The sequence below is a fragment of the Sinocyclocheilus grahami genome, unplaced genomic scaffold, assembly GCF_001515645.1.
Source record: "Sinocyclocheilus grahami isolate Dianchi unplaced genomic scaffold, SAMN03320097.WGS_v1.1 scaffold530.1, whole genome shotgun sequence".
Lineage (NCBI taxonomy): Eukaryota > Metazoa > Chordata > Actinopteri > Cypriniformes > Cyprinidae > Sinocyclocheilus > Sinocyclocheilus grahami.
Window position 1 is genome coordinate 432,838 of NW_015505709.1, and position 18,175 is coordinate 451,012.

The following is an 18,175-nucleotide window of genomic DNA, read 5'->3' on the forward strand; positions in this document are numbered from 1 at the left end:
GGGATATCTAACCATCCTTAAAATTTGAAAAAAAATATATATATATTGCTAATGAGGCCTTCTGAGGTAATACGGAAAGCGTGCAATACCTTTATTTCTGCCTACACAGGGGTTGAGAAGGTTCCACAGAGACAAACAGGAAGGGAGATGTCAACAAGAAGGACAGTGGGAAAGAAAGAGACAGGGACAGTAAATTGCAGGATGAGAGTTATTGTGCACACATACACATTCAGGACAAATTCACATGTACTTTAGGATAATATGAGCATGCACACTGCAGTATCTCACTTGATTTTTCTTAGAATTCATTGTACTACAGAATTAATACCCATTTTATTGCTTCTCCATCCATATCACTAGAATTAAGGTGGAAAAAAGCATGTTAGTGTTTCTTAAACAGAGTTTGGCACTATTTCGTATTTCTGGTCTGGAAGACAGGCATATGTTGATTCATATATTCAGCTGTATCTTATTCTGTGTCCGGTTCAAAGGCTTTCACGTCAGGACATGAGCGCTTGAATGAAGGAAATATAATGGATTCACGTCTACATGGCTGTCCATCTCCACTAAAAACCCACTGTAGGCATGCACCCAAGAGAGCTGTACATTTCTGTGCCTTTCTGCTTTTTCTGTTAAAGAATGGAATACTATTCCGACAACTATAAGAGATCTAGATACATATGAATTATTTAGGGTTCAATTAAAGAAATGGTTAATTAGTACTCAGCTTTGTCAACATTTTAATTCTATATGTGCTGGCTGTCCTAATATTGTTTGTATTTGTTTCTATTGCTCTTAATTGATTGTATTGCTAGATTGTATTTATTTATTTATTGTGCAATGTATTTGTTTTTTATATGTTCTATTTCTCTTGATTGTTTTTATTACCAGATTGTTTTATGGATTGTGTTATATATTTGTTATATTCTTTCAGTATGTATTCGTATTTAGTGTTACATTTGTTACAGGGTCTTTTCAGGGTTACATTTTTTGCATTATTCTGCCCAGAGACTACAGATGAAAAATAGCCCTTGGCTTATTCTGGTATATTTACAGAAATGTTGTATTAATGTACAACGTCCCTGTTAACTAAACATAATATATAGATTATATCAACATATTAAGATGTGATGTCTAATTTTCATGCTTAATTAATTTAAATAGTTCATTTAAATATCTATATGTTTTATAATAGGTTGTCTATAATAAAACATATAGATATGTTAATTATATAGATATTGTTCTCAAATATAATACGTAGATATTGTTTAATTAATTAACTAAATTTAATTACCAAAAACATAATATTTAGCTGTGCACCAAATTCTGCATGTAACCCTGCTACCACATTAATTTGCATTCGGCCACATGCTTAAAATCATGACATAAAAAGCAAATTTTTTCAGAAGGCCTTTATTAACACCCCGGAGCCGTGTGGAGTAGTTTTATGATGGATGGATGCAGTTTTTTAGGCTTCAAAAACAGGGGCACCATTCACTGCCATTATACAGCTTGGAAGAGCCAGGACAATTTTAAATATAACTGCGATTGTGTTTGTCTGAAAGACGAATGTCAGATACGCCTAGGATGCCCTGAGGGTGAGTAAATCATAGGCTAATTTTCATTTTTGGGTGAACTATCCCTTTAATTTGGGTTATATTTGTTACCCTGTTATTTGCAAACCTGTTAACCTTTTCTTTTTTTCTCCACTACTGACACATGCTCAGTTGGGGTTTAAAAGACACTTAATATTCAATAATATTATCAATTTGACTGCACTGGATGGGAACGAAACTGAGCTGGATAATGAAGATGGTCTCGTTATTGTATTTGTTCCATAATTGAAAAACTTTGCAACATTAGTACTTTTGTTTTCTTTTTTCATTACTGTCTTGTTTATTACTCTAAAAACAATCTGTATTGTATGAAACGCTATACAAATAAATGTGACTTTAGTGTATTAATTCAATTAGCTTTTTTGTTGAATTTGTATTTTGTTTATTGCTAAAATATAACAAAATCACAAATCATGGTTTTGTATTTGAACATTAATTTTAGTAAGATTGTAAAATATTTTCATATATTTCTGAACTTCATTTCACTATTTAAAAGATTAAATATGTTTTTATTTTGTCAGACCCTATTCTGAACCCTCTTAGTGTAGATTACCAGCGCATAAACTCAATGCACCGATAAAATTGTACAGATATTAGAAACGTTGGCAGATGCCCAGAATTCAGGACAAACCCATCATGGCAGATCATTCATACAGCACACACCTACAAAGCAAAACCTGTTTAAAAGGAATAATTCTATTAACATGCACTTTTGTTTCCTTTCAGCATCACTCATTCAGAGAAGAGCTGTTCTGTTTAGCTCAGGGATATATTATTTATAACCGCATAGTAATTCTTCCAGTCTATGAATGATATCTAAGTAATATGGAGGTTGATCATCACAGATTGGTGATCATTCTTTATGGGTCAGTTGGCACTGCAGCAGTCTAACAGATGAGAGAGAATGTAACTCGCTATGACATCACGGGGAGAGTCAACCTTGAGAAAACAGACCTGACAGTTCACCGCAGTATCACAAAAAGAAATTACATAATTCAGCAAGAGGACAATAATCATACAGTGTCACGAGGGCAGAGCCAATCATAAAGCATGATTCTGTGCAGGGAGCCACATGCACATGCAAGAGCAGTCACAACAACAATGTAAACACATTGGAAAATGTACACTGAGAGAACTGAGCATACCTTGCGGAGACTTCACCATATGCGCGAACCCTTGGGAAAAAAAGAACACGAGAGCAAAAGACAGAGAAAGAGAGAAAACTTGAGAACACCAATACCAATACTGTTCAGGTATTCAGGTATTGTGACCACTCATGGTTTGCTGACAGACAAACCATGGCTATCACACTAAAGCAGAAGCTTTCTGCAATAAAAAAGCTTCTCATTCAGAAAAGAGATTGATAACATTTATATCTCCCTAATCCAGGACAAATGTGCCAACATTAATTAGGGCTGTCAATTAATTCAATATGACTATGTACAGTATATATTAAAAAGTGTCTTTTTTTTTTTTACAATGTCTATTTAATGATTTACTTGCCTGTGACAACATGTCTTTGAATTATATTTATTGGTGGCTTAAACTGTTTTCTATTTCAATATATTTACTTATTCAGATACATACATATTAATTATTTTTCAAATATAATTTATTCCTGTGATGGGGAAGCTGGATTTTTAGCAACAATTACCCCACATTTAAGTCACATGATCCTTCAGAAATAATTATAATATGATGATATGGAGCTCAAGAAACATTTCTGATTATTATTAATGTAAATAATAATAATAATAATAAAAAGTTTTGCTGCATCATATTTGTGTAGAAACTGATATATTTCCAGTATTCTATTGAATTTTTTTTGTAACAATGTAAAAGGATTCTGTAACTTCTGATCATTTTAATGCATCCCTGCTGAAAAAAAAGTATTGCAAATTATTTGTGATTATTTGTTTTTAATTTGATGAATTAATCAGCATATAATGTAATAAATTAGATGATTTTTATAAGACTGACAGCTCAAATAGTAATACATTACTGTAATATGAGCAGGAATATGTCATCTGACACTTTCACACATACAGCCTTTGTCAGAAATGTATACATTTACGCTTATATTCCAGTATTTTGCCAGCTTTGAGGGTTTCCCAACTTTGTCACTAAGTTCTGAATGAGCACAACTGAACGCAATTGCTCAGTGGCATTTACTTCTATCGTGACATGGGACTCGAAATTGTCACACGTATCTTAATTTAGGAAACAAAAATTCAGCAAACTTGTGCATTAAGCTCCAAATATCTTGTGCGCTCCCATTTTTTTTTTAGTAGAGGAATAGGGGTATTAATGATTATTAATAGATGACTGGATGAATTTTTTTTAATATTCTGATGGATTTCTAAAGTGCATGATGTAGCTTGTGCTACACGTAATTACCTCTACGACACAGAGCCTTGGCTTGTAAAAATGGAACGAGCTCAACTTAATGAGGTGTGGGAGCAGTTCACTACAAACAAGGATTATGTTCACTGCCAGCACTGTGATAATGTGCTTAAATACAACATGACAACAAGCACTATGATCCTCTGTCAGGAGAATTACAAGCTAGGAGAAAATGAGCGATGTAATGGTATGTTACACAACATGAAAGTTTTAATTTAGTGTAATTTAAAGATCATAGTAAAATATAATAATATAAAATCCATTGGTGATTTTTTGTTGTTGTTAGTAATACATTTTAACATATTTCTGTCAGGACCACTATCGTCAAAATGATAGATACTCAGCATAAAGTTTGGTTTGGCGGTATGGTTCTGTTCTGGGCAAAAACCTCCCTGCCCATCCATGCAGCCTGTCATGAATGGGCAGGGAGAGCAGCAATAATAACCCCCCTAGGGTTAACAGAACAGAACAAGGCAGATATCATTAATGTACTTAATGATATTTAAGTGTAACACTTTATTCAAGATAAAGGAGTCTGATTAGCAAGGAATATCAGAAAACCAAGTCCTGACTGTGGCGAAAGGAGGAGCTGGGGATGGAGGAGGGTAATTTGCTCCAGAGCAAGCTGAAAAGCTGCTGAATAATACTGAATAGAGCTTATATAGGAATGCCGCGATAGGTGTCGTATTCCTATAGGTAGATGTGACCTGCCAGAACTAACGCTAACGCTTAATTTATTACATTAATGTAATAAACCATAGACTTTAAAAAAGATGGACGACGCATCTGAACTTAGAAAAGTGAAGCCAAAACATTCTCAGTATGGCCGCTGTCATCTTTTCGAAAATTACGTAATTTGGAGCCAGAGTCTGTGCAGTAGTGATCGTGAGGTGGAGCCACAGTATCAAAGTCCCGCCCAAACTCCCGCAGACCCAATCGCAAGCTCACAATCATGTCACCACACCCGTTTTATAGCATCAAATAACAAATTAAAAGTCAACTTATTAGAAAAACGAAGGTTCTCAGTCTCAGGTTCCATTACAATACATACAGTCAGCTGGGGGCGATCAAGATGCTTTGGCTTAACTTTTCAGGACTTGTGCTGCACGCTTGATTGAAACAGCTTACTGAAAATATCTTAGTAGAGAAAACTCACATTTAAATGCTTAACCATATGCTTATTTGGACTGTGATTTAAAAATGGGGTATGTGCACAAGGTATTTGGAGTCTTGTTTTATGCAATTATATGGCTTCGTGTGTAAAAGTGACTATTAAGTGAATAGAACATTATTTTAATTCTCTTTATCTTAGCTTTATTTGAATGTAAACCATATGTGATGAGTTTTCACAGCCTAAGACTCACTTACCAGGGGTTTTGTTCACAGCTTTTGAGAAGATGGCATAAAGGGGAAGACAGAGAAAGTTCAACTGTTAGACACACTTTTGACTTTGCATGGAGGCTGGTCATGCAAACATTTCATTTCCAGCTTTAAACAGACTGGTTGCTCATGCAAGGGATCAAGACTGTCCCTGTGCATGGCCGTAAAAAAATAAATAATAATAAATCAATAAACAAAAAAACCTGTGGAAAAAAAGGTCTATAGAATCTGTTCCATTTTCTGAGAGGAACAGATAGACATTATTACTTCAAATCACTCCATCACATCGAGAATATTGCTGTAGTGTCCAGAATGCCACAGCGTTCCTCACATACTCTGGATGAGGCCATAAATCCAAGCAGGTTACTAAGCCAGCTGTCCGATGTGGACCATCTGGATTTACGAGGTTGTGAGGTTTGTGGATTTCTGAACACAGAGAATTACTCTCACTGAAGACTCGTGCGTATAGCTAACCAAGTGAATCACCCACAGCTGTTTTTGTTTCTGAATAAACCTGTTTAAATGAATGCACACTGATTGCAAGAGGAGAACAGCACAGTTCAACCAAATAACCACATACTGTAAAAAGCCTTAAACCAGCCCTTTAAGATTGTGAAGCTTACATCACCTGAAAAATCTCTCTATTCAGTTCAATTTGACCAACCAGTTTAAATAAAATAATAAACTTCAATCTCAAGGCTAATCTCAAGGAGCCTGGCATATCTGAAAAGCTGCAGATAAAAGCTAAGCATGCTAATGGACTGAGAAACTTTAGACTAAAATCATCTATACACGTGGGATTTTTATTTATTTTTTCAGAATTGTTTGATACATTTATGAATTTTGTAAACACAGAGGCTTTTGACAAGTTTGTTTCCTGGGAATAAAACCCACAACCTACCAAATGACTTTGTATATTTTATGCATTTGGCAGGTTTTGTCTAATGGTTTTTAAATACTTTATCCAAAATGCATCGCATTCAATGTATACATTTTTTTATGAGTTCTGTGGTAACATTCCATGGGAATTTAGCCTATGAATTTGTTGTTACGAGCAGCATTTTCTACCAGTTGAGCTAAATATTGCATATCATATAGACAAGATAGTATAAACAAATTTTAACTAACATGTCTGTCCCTGTTTTATCAGAGGCAATTCATCACAAGGGCGAATAATTGGCCATTGTTGAGCATGTCACACTAAGCAATCAAAGACTGGTAGTTTTGCCATATGAGATTAGAAATATTTTACCTTCCTTACTGGCTGGAAAATTACCACCTTTATTTTCTTAAAGCCAAGCAAAATCAGACATCTCTATCCGAGAGTTAGAGTCTGTCTCTTTTTTTTTGTCTCTTTCCTGTCATCCTTTCAGGATTGGAACCAGAGGATGATCAGTTTATTTATTCAGTAATGCCTGGTCTGCCTGGCTTATTACATTTACAAAAGGCTTTTAAGGCACACTTGTAAGGCTTTTAGGATTCGCTGGGTTTCTTAGCTTACAGCACTTTTGGTCAATTCAATTGACAGAGACAGTCTGATGATTCATGTCAAAGTTTAATTGTAAAGTTGAATCGACCAGCATTGCTGGTCATCAGGATATGCTGTGTTCAGGATGCTGGGTGCTGGTGTCCCCACCAAACTTCCTTGATCACCCAGCTTTCCCAGAAAGATAATGCTGACTGACCAGCATTGTTTGCAGGTGAACAACAATGGCTATACTTGTTCTTGAGGTAGTCCAGCGCCAAACAAGCACTGATCAGACTGGACCAGTACGGAAACAGAGCACAACTTTTAAGCTCAGGTTCATTCAAAAAATCTGCATAATCTTCTCTTTGGAGAAACTTTCTTAGAGATTCCTTGCAAACTTGAAATGTTAACATATAAACCTTTCAAAACTCAGAGACTGTTAAGAAATGGTATCTATAGCTTGATTTCAGCTTAATTCTTTGTGATGAACTACATTGCACATAATCCTGAAGAGAGATCCACAAGTTATTATGGGTAGATAAATCGCACCAAACACTTTCCATATACACTTTTAAAGTCAGCATGAAATGAAAATATGTCAATGGTTCATACCTGAATAAGATTTTTTTTTGGACCTTAAGTTAATCATAATATCGTAACTTGATCTTCTAGTAAAACTTTCTCTGGTGATGTATACTGGATTTCTCCTATCATTTAGTCTGCTTCAACACCAAGGAACCCATGACTTTTCAGTGTTGAAAAGTCCAAGTACAAGACCATATTTTCATGGTCCTGGTCTTGCCATGGAGCATTTGGACTATGCCTTGGACTCAGAGTTGGTCTGTTATGTATCTGGACTAGAGCACACTTTTTTAGAGCACACAAACCAGGCTTCATTCACCCCACAGAAAAACATATTTACAGTCTGAATCATTTAACCCTCCTCAGGTCTCTGTCTTAACACACACTTAACCCTCTTCTGGTCTCAGTTTTGACTTGGACTGGTCTCGGCATTGAATCAGCTGACCTCGACTACAATACTGCCTCCTTTGTCAACAAAATGGCTGCCTGTAAAAACAATATCCGTGCCTCCACAAAACAAACACAGAACAGAGCAGAAGCGGATTTCCAGACCAACCCGATCTCATGAAAGTGCGTATAAATAGTACGGCAAATAAAAACGAAAACCCGTGGTATTAATATGCAAAAATGGACTTTGACGTGTATATGCTACGCGATGGGTAGGTTTAGGGTTGTGGGGTAGATGCGTATCATATGTACGCGAAAACTGCGTATCATATGTACGCCAACAAATTTCGTATCATATGCATGTGAAAACTGCATATTATATACACGCCAAACACATCATCATATGCACGCCAAAGTCCATGTTTGCGTATCAATACCACAAGTTTTCGTTTTTATTTGGCGTATTATTTATACGCATTTTCATGAGACCGGGCACTTCCAGACAGTGTCACTTTGACTGGTTACTTGAAGCATTGGGAGAGAGAGAAAGAGGGTTTATCGCCTTCATGTGACCAGATCCCTCTTGATGACATGCTGCTCAGCTTTAATCCTTTGCTCTATTTTTCGTCCCCAAACTCAAATCCCAACATTTGCCTGCGTTGTGTCAAGAGACAAATGCCAACTGCGCCTGAATCAGGTTGCAAGTCCTTTCGCCCCTTTTTTTTATTGACCTACTTTTGTAGTAAGATTATAGTAACTGTCATATTTCCATGTATATTTATTAATCCTCACAGCTAAGCCCACAGCGATTGTTTTGACATTTTTTTCACATGCTGTTGAGCATTAATTGCTTTTTATCTTGTAAAAGGCTAGGTTAAAAACGTGTAGCTTTCAAGTGAAGAAAATAAAGTGCAGCTAATCACAGGAAAATTTTTCTTTTTCACTGAGTCTCTTAATAATTAAAGCATCATTGAGTGAGTACTTCTTTATAATGCAGTTGTTTTGCCAATAAACTAACAGAGATTAAACAGACAGAAGCTAAATGGATGTGTTTAAAATGTGACAAGCACAGGACCATCTCAGGATTTTCTGATGTTTTGTAGCTGGAATTACAATAAAGTGTGTGTGTCTTGTGTGCGTTATCTGGTTGCTGTGATCTCAATAACTAAACGATGTGGCACAGTTTGCCAATGGTACACTCTGATCCACATCGTCAGGGCAGACAGAACATGTTTTACGGCTAAACGCATATTGTTTTAATCTGCCTGTAGTTTAAGGCAGATTTCCACATGATAATACTGACGGTTGTGCTCCTGCTGGGGTGGTGTGGCCTGTCTAGAGCTTTCATTCACACTGAAGTATGCAGTCTGCTTTCCTGAGCCATCTGCATGCTCTGAGGGCCTTTGCAAGCCTGTTGCCGTGTCTGTTTGCACTTAAAACAATAGCAGGTTGGATAGATTACCAAGGGCAAACATTAAACAATTTCTGAGCTCACATTTGTTACTTTGGTACATACTGTGCTGTTAAATTGCACCAACACTAAAAGATGAATTCAGTAAACAGTTAGGCAGACCACTGGATCTGGAGTGAGTCCAGTTTCAATCTGCAATCCAGTTTAGTCAGTCACTAAATGTGCTGAATTTAGCATTGCATCATGATTATCTAAGGCATTAGTATTTTTTTATTTGTTTGTACAAACATGCCTTAATCTGTGTCTTCAACTTTGGGCACTTTTTTCTCCCACTCTTCTTTTTTCATTATTTCTGAAACTCCACCACAATGCCATTTCCACTTTGTCTCAAAACATGCAACCTGTAATTTAATGACAATTGTAGAAATTACATTTTTGATCAAATGGCTGCCTCGTTTGTCTTCACTGATCTTAATGTCTCCTTATTAAACAAGTATATTTTATCAGAGGCAAAATTATAATATAATGTAACAAAAAGAAAAAAAAGTTAAAGGGGTCCTATTATGCTTTTTCACTTTTTCAACTTTAGTTAGTCTGTAATGTTGCTGTTTGAGCATAAAAAAGATCTGCAAAGTTACAAAGCTCAAAGTCCACTTCAAAAGGAGATATTTTATTTAACAGAAATCACTTTTCATAACTACAACGAACGACTAGTTTGTTCTACAATGGCTATTTTCCGGGATTTGTGATATCACAAATATCGACGAATGGGACGAGACCTGGTTGAGCTGCACTAGAGAAGGCAACGAGTGTTATCACTATGTAGGAGACACGCTAGCTTTCCCAAGGCAGACGAACTTAGAGTGGTTACAATCATCCAAGTTTAAATCGCGCTCAAATTGATTTGATATTAACGCAATATTTACACTGAAGCTCGCAGGCGGCTATGGTAAGGGGCATGACATTTCCCAACCAGGCGCCGAGTGCTGCCAATCACCACACACACTGGCCCAGCTGACCAATCACAGCACATTTCGTATTTCAGGAGGCGGGCCTTCATTTGATACAGGAACTATTCGAGCCGTTCATGCCAGACTGGGGAGAGAAGTGTTGTAATAATGTAAAATATGTGAAAAATAATGTGTTTTTCGAACAACCTAGTATGAGAGTCTGTTCTAGTACACCCCCAAAACAAAATCAAGACTTTGTAAAAGAGCATAATAGGACCCCTTTAAAATCCAACTTTTAATAAAAATGAACCCCTGGGACATAAAAGTGTCTGCAGTTAAAGGAACACCCTTCAATGTAAATAAGACTCATTTCATATTTGTTAATTTACTATTACTGCCATTAAAACGTCATTTCATTTCAATTCATTTTTAGTGAATTCCCCGTAATTGAGTAAACGCAGCCTTGCTGTGAGCTGCTAAGAGCATGTAAGTCCAAGTTTAAGCCCATCATTTGCCCCCATCACCCACCAGCGAATTAGCCATTTCTCTTTCGTTCCGCCCCTAATTAAAAAACGCTCCCACAGCTCAGTGGTGCAATCCGTTATCAGACACGTCCATTAATCTGTAGACAACGACTAAGGCCTGATGAAGCCAAGACAAGCCTTGACAGCCCTGACAGCCACGCCTGCGGTCAAAGCGCAGGACAGGCTGAGCAAAACCCCTGCTCTGAGATTAGAGGTAGACTAGCTTCTCATTTATCACATCAGTTTTCCTTTGAGCAGCTGCTGACTGGTTCCTCATTAAGGGCACTTTTTTAGGCCTACTGGTTGCCAGAAGGCCAGAGACGCAGAAACATCCTTCACCAGCCCTCCAGCCCTGAACACCCCTACTGATCCAAAGGTGATCTGATCATACAGCCTGATGTCCTGTCGCTACTGAGGACTATCATTTAATCTTTATAAAGGAGCACTGAGGCGCAGGGCTGGTGTGTTCAGTCTAAAGGGCTTGGGTTTGATCACGAAATGCAATACGTTTGGGCATTGAGGTTTGGGTCTACTGATTCCCTGCCTGACTGGATGCCTTTATATTCGTGCCCTGAATAAATTGAGATGCTAGTGGAATTATAGACTATACAGAAGGCACAACATGAAAAGAGTAATCTCTCATAACCACAGCACCAAAGTCTCTTGGCAATTCAGTGTGCATTCAGAAAGTATAATCAGTTTTGAGACTTATTTTAATACCTGCTGGTGAGTCTACAGTGAGAGTAATCCCAAATAGGTCTTAACACTGAAGTACAGTTGAAAAAAGAAACTTGACCGTTTAGAAACAAGACATTTTCTCTTCTCAGATAGTAGAAATAAAATCTCAGTTCAAAAGGTTCAATTCTTGAAATTGTGGTGTACCTTCCATTGTCTGTAACATGTGCAGGATCTGGATATTTGATGGAAAAAAGTATAATTTAACCTATAACAATTACTATATAAAACAACAAACCAAGATGGATGTGCCTGCAATAGGTTTAAAGTGAAAACAATATCTGTAACATGTCAAGGTAATCATTGCTGACATAAACTGTCACTCAATCAGTGATACATTGAGCAAAATAATTACTGATAATCAAAACAACATTATGATTAAATGTCTTACAGATCGACACCTTAAATAGCATTAGTGGCCCTAAAGATTATTTGGACACTTAAACCATGCTTTAAAATGTATGAATGTAATTGCATTAGACCAACTGGCATCTTCATTGTTAACCATTTTTGCAAATGCAGCAAGTTGGTATTGCAGGGATTTTTATTGTTAGTTCTCTTCAAGTGGTCAAATTGGTATCCTAGTAACTTTTGTATTTATTTGTCTGTTTCACTTGAAAGTGTATGTACTGTATGCTATATTTATTTAAAATAAATACCATTTGTTTTATTTATGTAATGAATTCACACATTTTGTTAAGGATGACACAGTGTCTAAATACTTTTTTTGGGGGCCACTGCAAATCATCAATAATTGAAAAAAGTTACGCTTAGCATGCTTGTGTACAATCAGTAATGTTGCCTACAGTTTCAATGTGATAATTTCAATAATGAATGAGATGAATTATGCTAAAATGCACTGTGAAGTGTAATTTAACTGCACGTGTATGTTATGACTTGTTTTTCAGTAAAAATATCAAGATAAATTTACTTTAATAAACTTACCATGAATGTATAACAGGAAAGTAAATAGGGTCAATTTTGATTTTATGTTGATGCATTTTTTTTTTTATTAATAGATTACTACACCAAACTACTGGCAAGACATATGCTCAAAATCAAGTGGAAAGATTCTTACCTTCATTGCAGTAACGACCTACATATCCTGTTTTGGAGCAGTCACAGTAAGCTTCACCGTCAGCCATTCTGCAACTGCCTCCATTTTCACAGGGGTTCTCCGTACACAAGCCTTCCATCTCTAACCGGACATTTTGGCTCCCCAGGCGTGTTGGAACCTGATTCCCGTAGCCCAGGTCTGTAATAATCCCCTTGAATGGTGGCATCTCCTTAGCCGCTGGTAGTGTTAGGGCAGCTGTCCGAATGTCTTGAGGCACTCCTCCAAGATACAGGTCACTGACAATCTTCATGAACTGCCTTTGTGGTCTCACCTCGTCCACCTTTGACTCTCCATCCAGCGCCAACACGGTTTGCAAGTTGTGCCTGCTGATGGTGGCAAAGTGCCAGCGACTGTCATTTACCATCTTGTCGGAGGTTATAGTGGTTTCTGCACAGTCCACGCTAAAACGCAACTTCAGCTTGCCTTCCTCAATACTCAGGAGCAGGAAGTCACAATATCCTCCATCGTCAAAGTAGAGAACCAGTGCATCTGATATAGCTGTTTTAAACTGAAAGCTGAGGTCACTTCTGGTGCTGGCATCCCAGCGAAGATAGCGCGCCCACTGACCCTCTGAACCTGTGAACTCCAGGCCCAAACCAAGACTCAGGAAGGTGCTGAATAGTAATAGTATACAATGGGGCCGGCAAATGGGAGGCATGGTAACCAGTGGTTATGCTACAAGAGTGCAATGAACAAACTAAAACTCCTCAGTTATATTTTCTGGCAAATGATAAGGAGGTCACTGAAGAAACATCAAATCCTTTAGATGATAACCATATGAATGAAGAAGGTGAGGCCATTGAGGTTCTTGACACATGCTATCCTAAATCCTGTTTAACGGTACTGGGATGAATTCCAAAAAAACAAACAGCCTTGATATTAGAAGTGGACAACTGGTCTGCTTCTGCTATCTAGATGGGCTTTACTGATGATGTTCCCTTGAGTCGACTTTCTGGATTAAAACAGAGATGCTCCATATTGCTTCTGATTCTATTATATCGCTGCATGTTAATGGCCACATTGGTCCTTCTTTTGCCTGATCTGTTAAGATAAAGAAAAAATGACATACATGTTCATTAGGTTCATTTCACATTACATACACAGACAAATATACTATATACAGTGGGCAATTTTGTGTTCCCTTACACTTATGTTTCCTTAGACCAACTCAAATGTTTTCAAACAGTTCAAAGAGGGTGCCACATTTGAAAGGAAACAAATGCATTTGTCAGGGTTTGATTTAATATATCCACCCAATCATTTACAGTATCACAGATTTTTATTTAATCATTAACTTTAATTAAATATGATTCATTTATTCAACTGACCATTTTTGAAAAATTATAAAGAATGTAATATTGTTTTGTGAAAACCTTGTGTTCAGGGACTATAAATAAACCTTTTCGAAGGGTTATAACTTACTTCTCCTGAAAAATATTTCAGCTGCCCAACATGGCGATTTCTGTCTATTAACATTATTACCTATTTGTCTGACCGATGGCAAATGTGGAAATTGGAAAACCATTTTAATTTAATTATTTTTGGAATTATGTTTGATGCCACTAGTGGCCTAAAAATACACACTTTACCTTTACAAGCCTTTGTTGTTATATCAATGTGTTGAAAAGATATTTTTGCGCAGGCCAACAGTAAAGTCTTTTACTCCAAAATAAAGTTTGCACAAAAATAAAGCATACACAACTATTGCATATTCAAAACTGCATTTGAATTTTGGCAAGTACAAGTAGTCACAAAAGCCACTGTCAAATGTTTGCTGTTTACGACACCTAAGTATTTACAACACACGCGGTCAGTTGACAGATGTCTGACAGAGAGATACTGTACGTGTGTGTAGAATTCCATCCCTCGCTGCCCTGGCTGTTGCTTTGGCATAGAGCCCCCAGAGACAAAAACCTCCCCAATCGTAGCTGTTCCACAGCGGTGCAACACAATAGCCCCTTTAACTACCTGCCCTGAATAGTTAATCTCTCCCTGACAGCCAGCTATTGAATTAAGGCAACTGATACCAACACCGATGAGTGGAGCGTCTCTTGAGCGATAGCAGGTCTTGTCTGTGTTTCAATAAAAAACGGGTGCTCCGCAAGATTTGAGAAGAAAGGTGAAAAGGGTGAGCCGAGCAGAAAGCAGTGCATGTCACACTAATAGGCAAGGCATCATAGAGGACGGGTTTTCAGAAAGACTTCCTGTTCAGTCTGCTATACTGGAAACAGGCTGGCCTGAAACCCAATCCTCACACACGGCACATGACAACTGGTCATTGGTCTGGCAGCAATCACATGGAGGACTTATTACAAACATAATACAGACTATCGGGTTACAAATGATATAGATCCGACCAGAACTCTTCAGAGGCAGTAGTCTATGAGGATTCTTGTTCAAAAGACATTTGGACAGTGCTGTTTTGGACATAAGCATAATACATCCCATTTAATAAGCAAAAACGAAGAACTAAGACTAGCGATGAGGAATTAGCCTCTGAAGTATGTGTTCTGCTGCCATATGCTCTGTAATCCATTGAAAAAAGCCTGTCCTTCACTCAAACAGAATAAATGTTGCATTTGGTTCCCAAAAGGCAAAAGAGCATGAAAAGCTTACACATAACTATAAGAGGAAAAGTCTTCCATCTGCCTTGAATGATTTACAGTCATTTCCAGTGTGTTTTATTCTCTGTGAGCAAGGCCAAGATGCTGGGTACAGGAAACAATAAATATATATGCTGATTATGTCTCCATATGCGCTTTCTTCAATGTCGTGTCAATCTCTGCTGGGTTTCTCCTGCAAATGTCTCTCAAATTCTCAATATCGGAATTTATTTTATCGAAAAGGCAATTTGACATCAAGTCAACCAATACCTCCTGACATGCATTCACAAAGAACAAAAAACAAGCAAGCCAGAGTAACCTGCAGTGAAATAATAATGTGCAGCGGCATGGGCGTTGTGGAATAGAAATTATTCATCACACACTGTTTCAAATGGGATTCCCAATTAAATGAATAGTTTAAACCAAAAATGATTCTGTCATCATTTACTCACCCTCATGTATTTCAAAACCTGATTTGCGTTTGTTCTGTGGAACACCAAAGCAGTTATTTATAGCAGAATGTTGAAGCTGGTAATTTTCATACACTTAAAAAAGGCTGCACAACTTCAGAAAAATTGTAATATAGTGCACAGGTCTTATGGGCTACTTGTAACTATGCTTTTTTTCTCTCTTCTTTTTATAGCTTGACAGGCCCTCTCTCCATCCAGCTCTTCAAGAGGGCAGCTCAGACATTCTAACAAACATCTCCTTTGGTGTTCCATAAGAGAGAGAAAAAAAAGTCACACACCTCAACCCTTAAATGGTTTCTGTATTCAAAAGGGAACAAACACACACACAAATACAGCCATATGAGAAGACGGAAAGAGGGATATATTATATATATATATATATATATATATATATATATTTACAGAGAGAGAGAGAGCATTTTCAGGTCAAATGATGGTATAAAAACCCACCATCTTTATCTAAAAGTAACAAAGTAATATTATCGGACGGCTGCTGACCTTGAGGTATATATGTTCAGATCTTTTACATGTCATTTATATGGGAGATACAAACTGTAAAACTGAAAATATCAGCAATATTTTGGAGTAAACAAAATTGTATCATTGTTACTTTAACATTCTTAAGAGCCATGGAAGTTTTACACTATTTAAAGCAGAGAGAGAGAGAGAGAGAGAGAGAGAGAGAGAGAGAGAGAGAGAATGTGCAGAGTCCTGCGTGTATCTCTCATCCCTGAAACGCACTCCGTGTGGCCGTCATCAGCGTGCAAGGGGAAACCCGCACAAACCGCAGTAACGGTGCGGCATTTGCAACAACACCAAGATCTTTAAGTAAGCTCTTTTAGAATCGCCGGATGGCAGCAGGGGAAATGGACCGGAACTGCTGCATTGCTGTGGCGGTCGTAGAAGCAGGTTAGCCGTGCAGAGAAGTCCCAGTTCCAGCTGCGAAGGCGTGTCAATGGCGAGGGTCGTCGTCTCTGAAGGAGAATAAATCTGAGAATCCTGTGGCAAACCACCGCTTAGAGAGAGAGAGAGAGAGAGAGAGAGAGAGAGAGATCATGTTCAGACTGCTGCTTGCATCTTGCATCCTTCAGTACCCTCCTCAGCAATGACAATAGATCTCAAACATCCATTAAATATTTCAGAAATGTTTATGACATAAGATTATTAGGATACGATATTTAAGAACGTTTCAATCTCTTTCATGCTGTAAAAAAATGTATATTTCGAATTTAAATTGCAAGCGTAGAAGAATCTAGCTATCCCAGAGAAAATGCACGAAAGATATGTGTTTAATAATATATATTTATAAATACTCAAACGGCAGAAACATGGTAGTATAACAGGAGTAATGTGATTTAATGACTAAACGCATGTGTGAAACTCTCTAAATCTCTTAAAGTAGTTCTGATTTACCTTATATGATGCAGATTGTACTCCACCAGTGGAGAATCCGGTTTATTCTACAAATGTTCTCAAAAAAAACAAAAAACCTTAAATCCACATTTCGAGTGATGGACCGCGGTGGAGTGATGCTGAGGTCAAATCCAGTGTAGCGGGACAACCAGAGCTCGCTGTCCTCCACGCGACTGAGGTGCTGGAGCCAGTCCTGTGCTCGCGAGCTCCGCGGCTCCGCCCACCACTTACATTAAACACGCCATTTAAAGACGTACCAAAACAAATATAGCCTTTTCTGTCAGGAGTCCCCCTCAGATATCTTCTTTACATGAGTGAATATCCATATCAATCCTACATTTAACATCATATCTCTTCAGCAGATCTAAATGAGGAGTCTTGGATGTGAGCTGCTGTGTACAGGACCTCTGTATATCAAAAGCCTTTGGAGTTTTCTGGAACACTGGAAGTATTTGGGGAAGTCTCCATGGTCCTGAACAGACATAACTGCCCTGATACTAAACTCAAAAAGTAACGAGAGTTCCATAAAATCCATTCAAAAACACATTTAAACGGGTTTCTAATCATTCTAATTGATACATTCCCTTAGGAAAAAGAAGTGTGCTATTAGTATACTTCTTTTAAACTAGGAAAGTATACTTTTAGTCTACATTTTATGTACCTCTCAGAAATGGGCTTTGTGTGTGACATTTAAGTATACTTGACTTATACTTCGAAAAAGTCTAAATATATTTGAGCTATACTTGTGTTCCTAGAATGTGCGCTAGTACACATCTTCTGTACAGAATTTCCAAAAAACACAAGTGAAGAAGAAACCGAAACAACAGATGCTTCCACATGTATTCTAACACGATCATCAGACATAAAACAGCATCAAAACTGTGTAACGTAATGGAACGAAATGTCGACCAATGAAGAGGTAATAATGACCGTCAAGCTTTGGGGTGTTGATCGACTTTATCTAAGTTTTGATTATCATTCTGAATCCAATTCAAAGTCTTTTTTCAGCTTTTTGTTCAAAATGTTGTTTATTTCTTTATTTTTTATTTACGAAACTTATCCACATTCAAGTGTTTAAAAAAGAATGCATGAAGCTAGAATAAAATGTTTTTGTTT

At 37.4% G+C, this 18,175-nt stretch overlaps 1 protein-coding gene across 1 annotated transcript in view; it reads right to left on the bottom strand.

Moving 5' to 3' along the window:
• LOC107555282 (neurexin-3b-like) overlaps positions 1-17,219 on the bottom strand; it is a 359,781-nt gene extending 342,562 nt beyond the window's left edge. The window contains exons 1-5 of the mRNA XM_016238037.1: positions 17,060-17,219; positions 12,535-13,614; positions 5,388-5,405; positions 2,762-2,791; positions 90-101 (exon numbers count right to left, since the gene is read on the bottom strand). Of these exons, the coding sequence (XP_016093523.1) occupies positions 90-101; positions 2,762-2,791; positions 5,388-5,405; positions 12,535-13,231 (757 nt within the window). The 5' untranslated portion in view covers positions 13,232-13,614; positions 17,060-17,219. The remainder of the gene's footprint in view (positions 1-89; positions 102-2,761; positions 2,792-5,387; positions 5,406-12,534; positions 13,615-17,059) is intronic.
• Between the last annotated feature and the right edge of the window lie 956 nt (positions 17,220-18,175).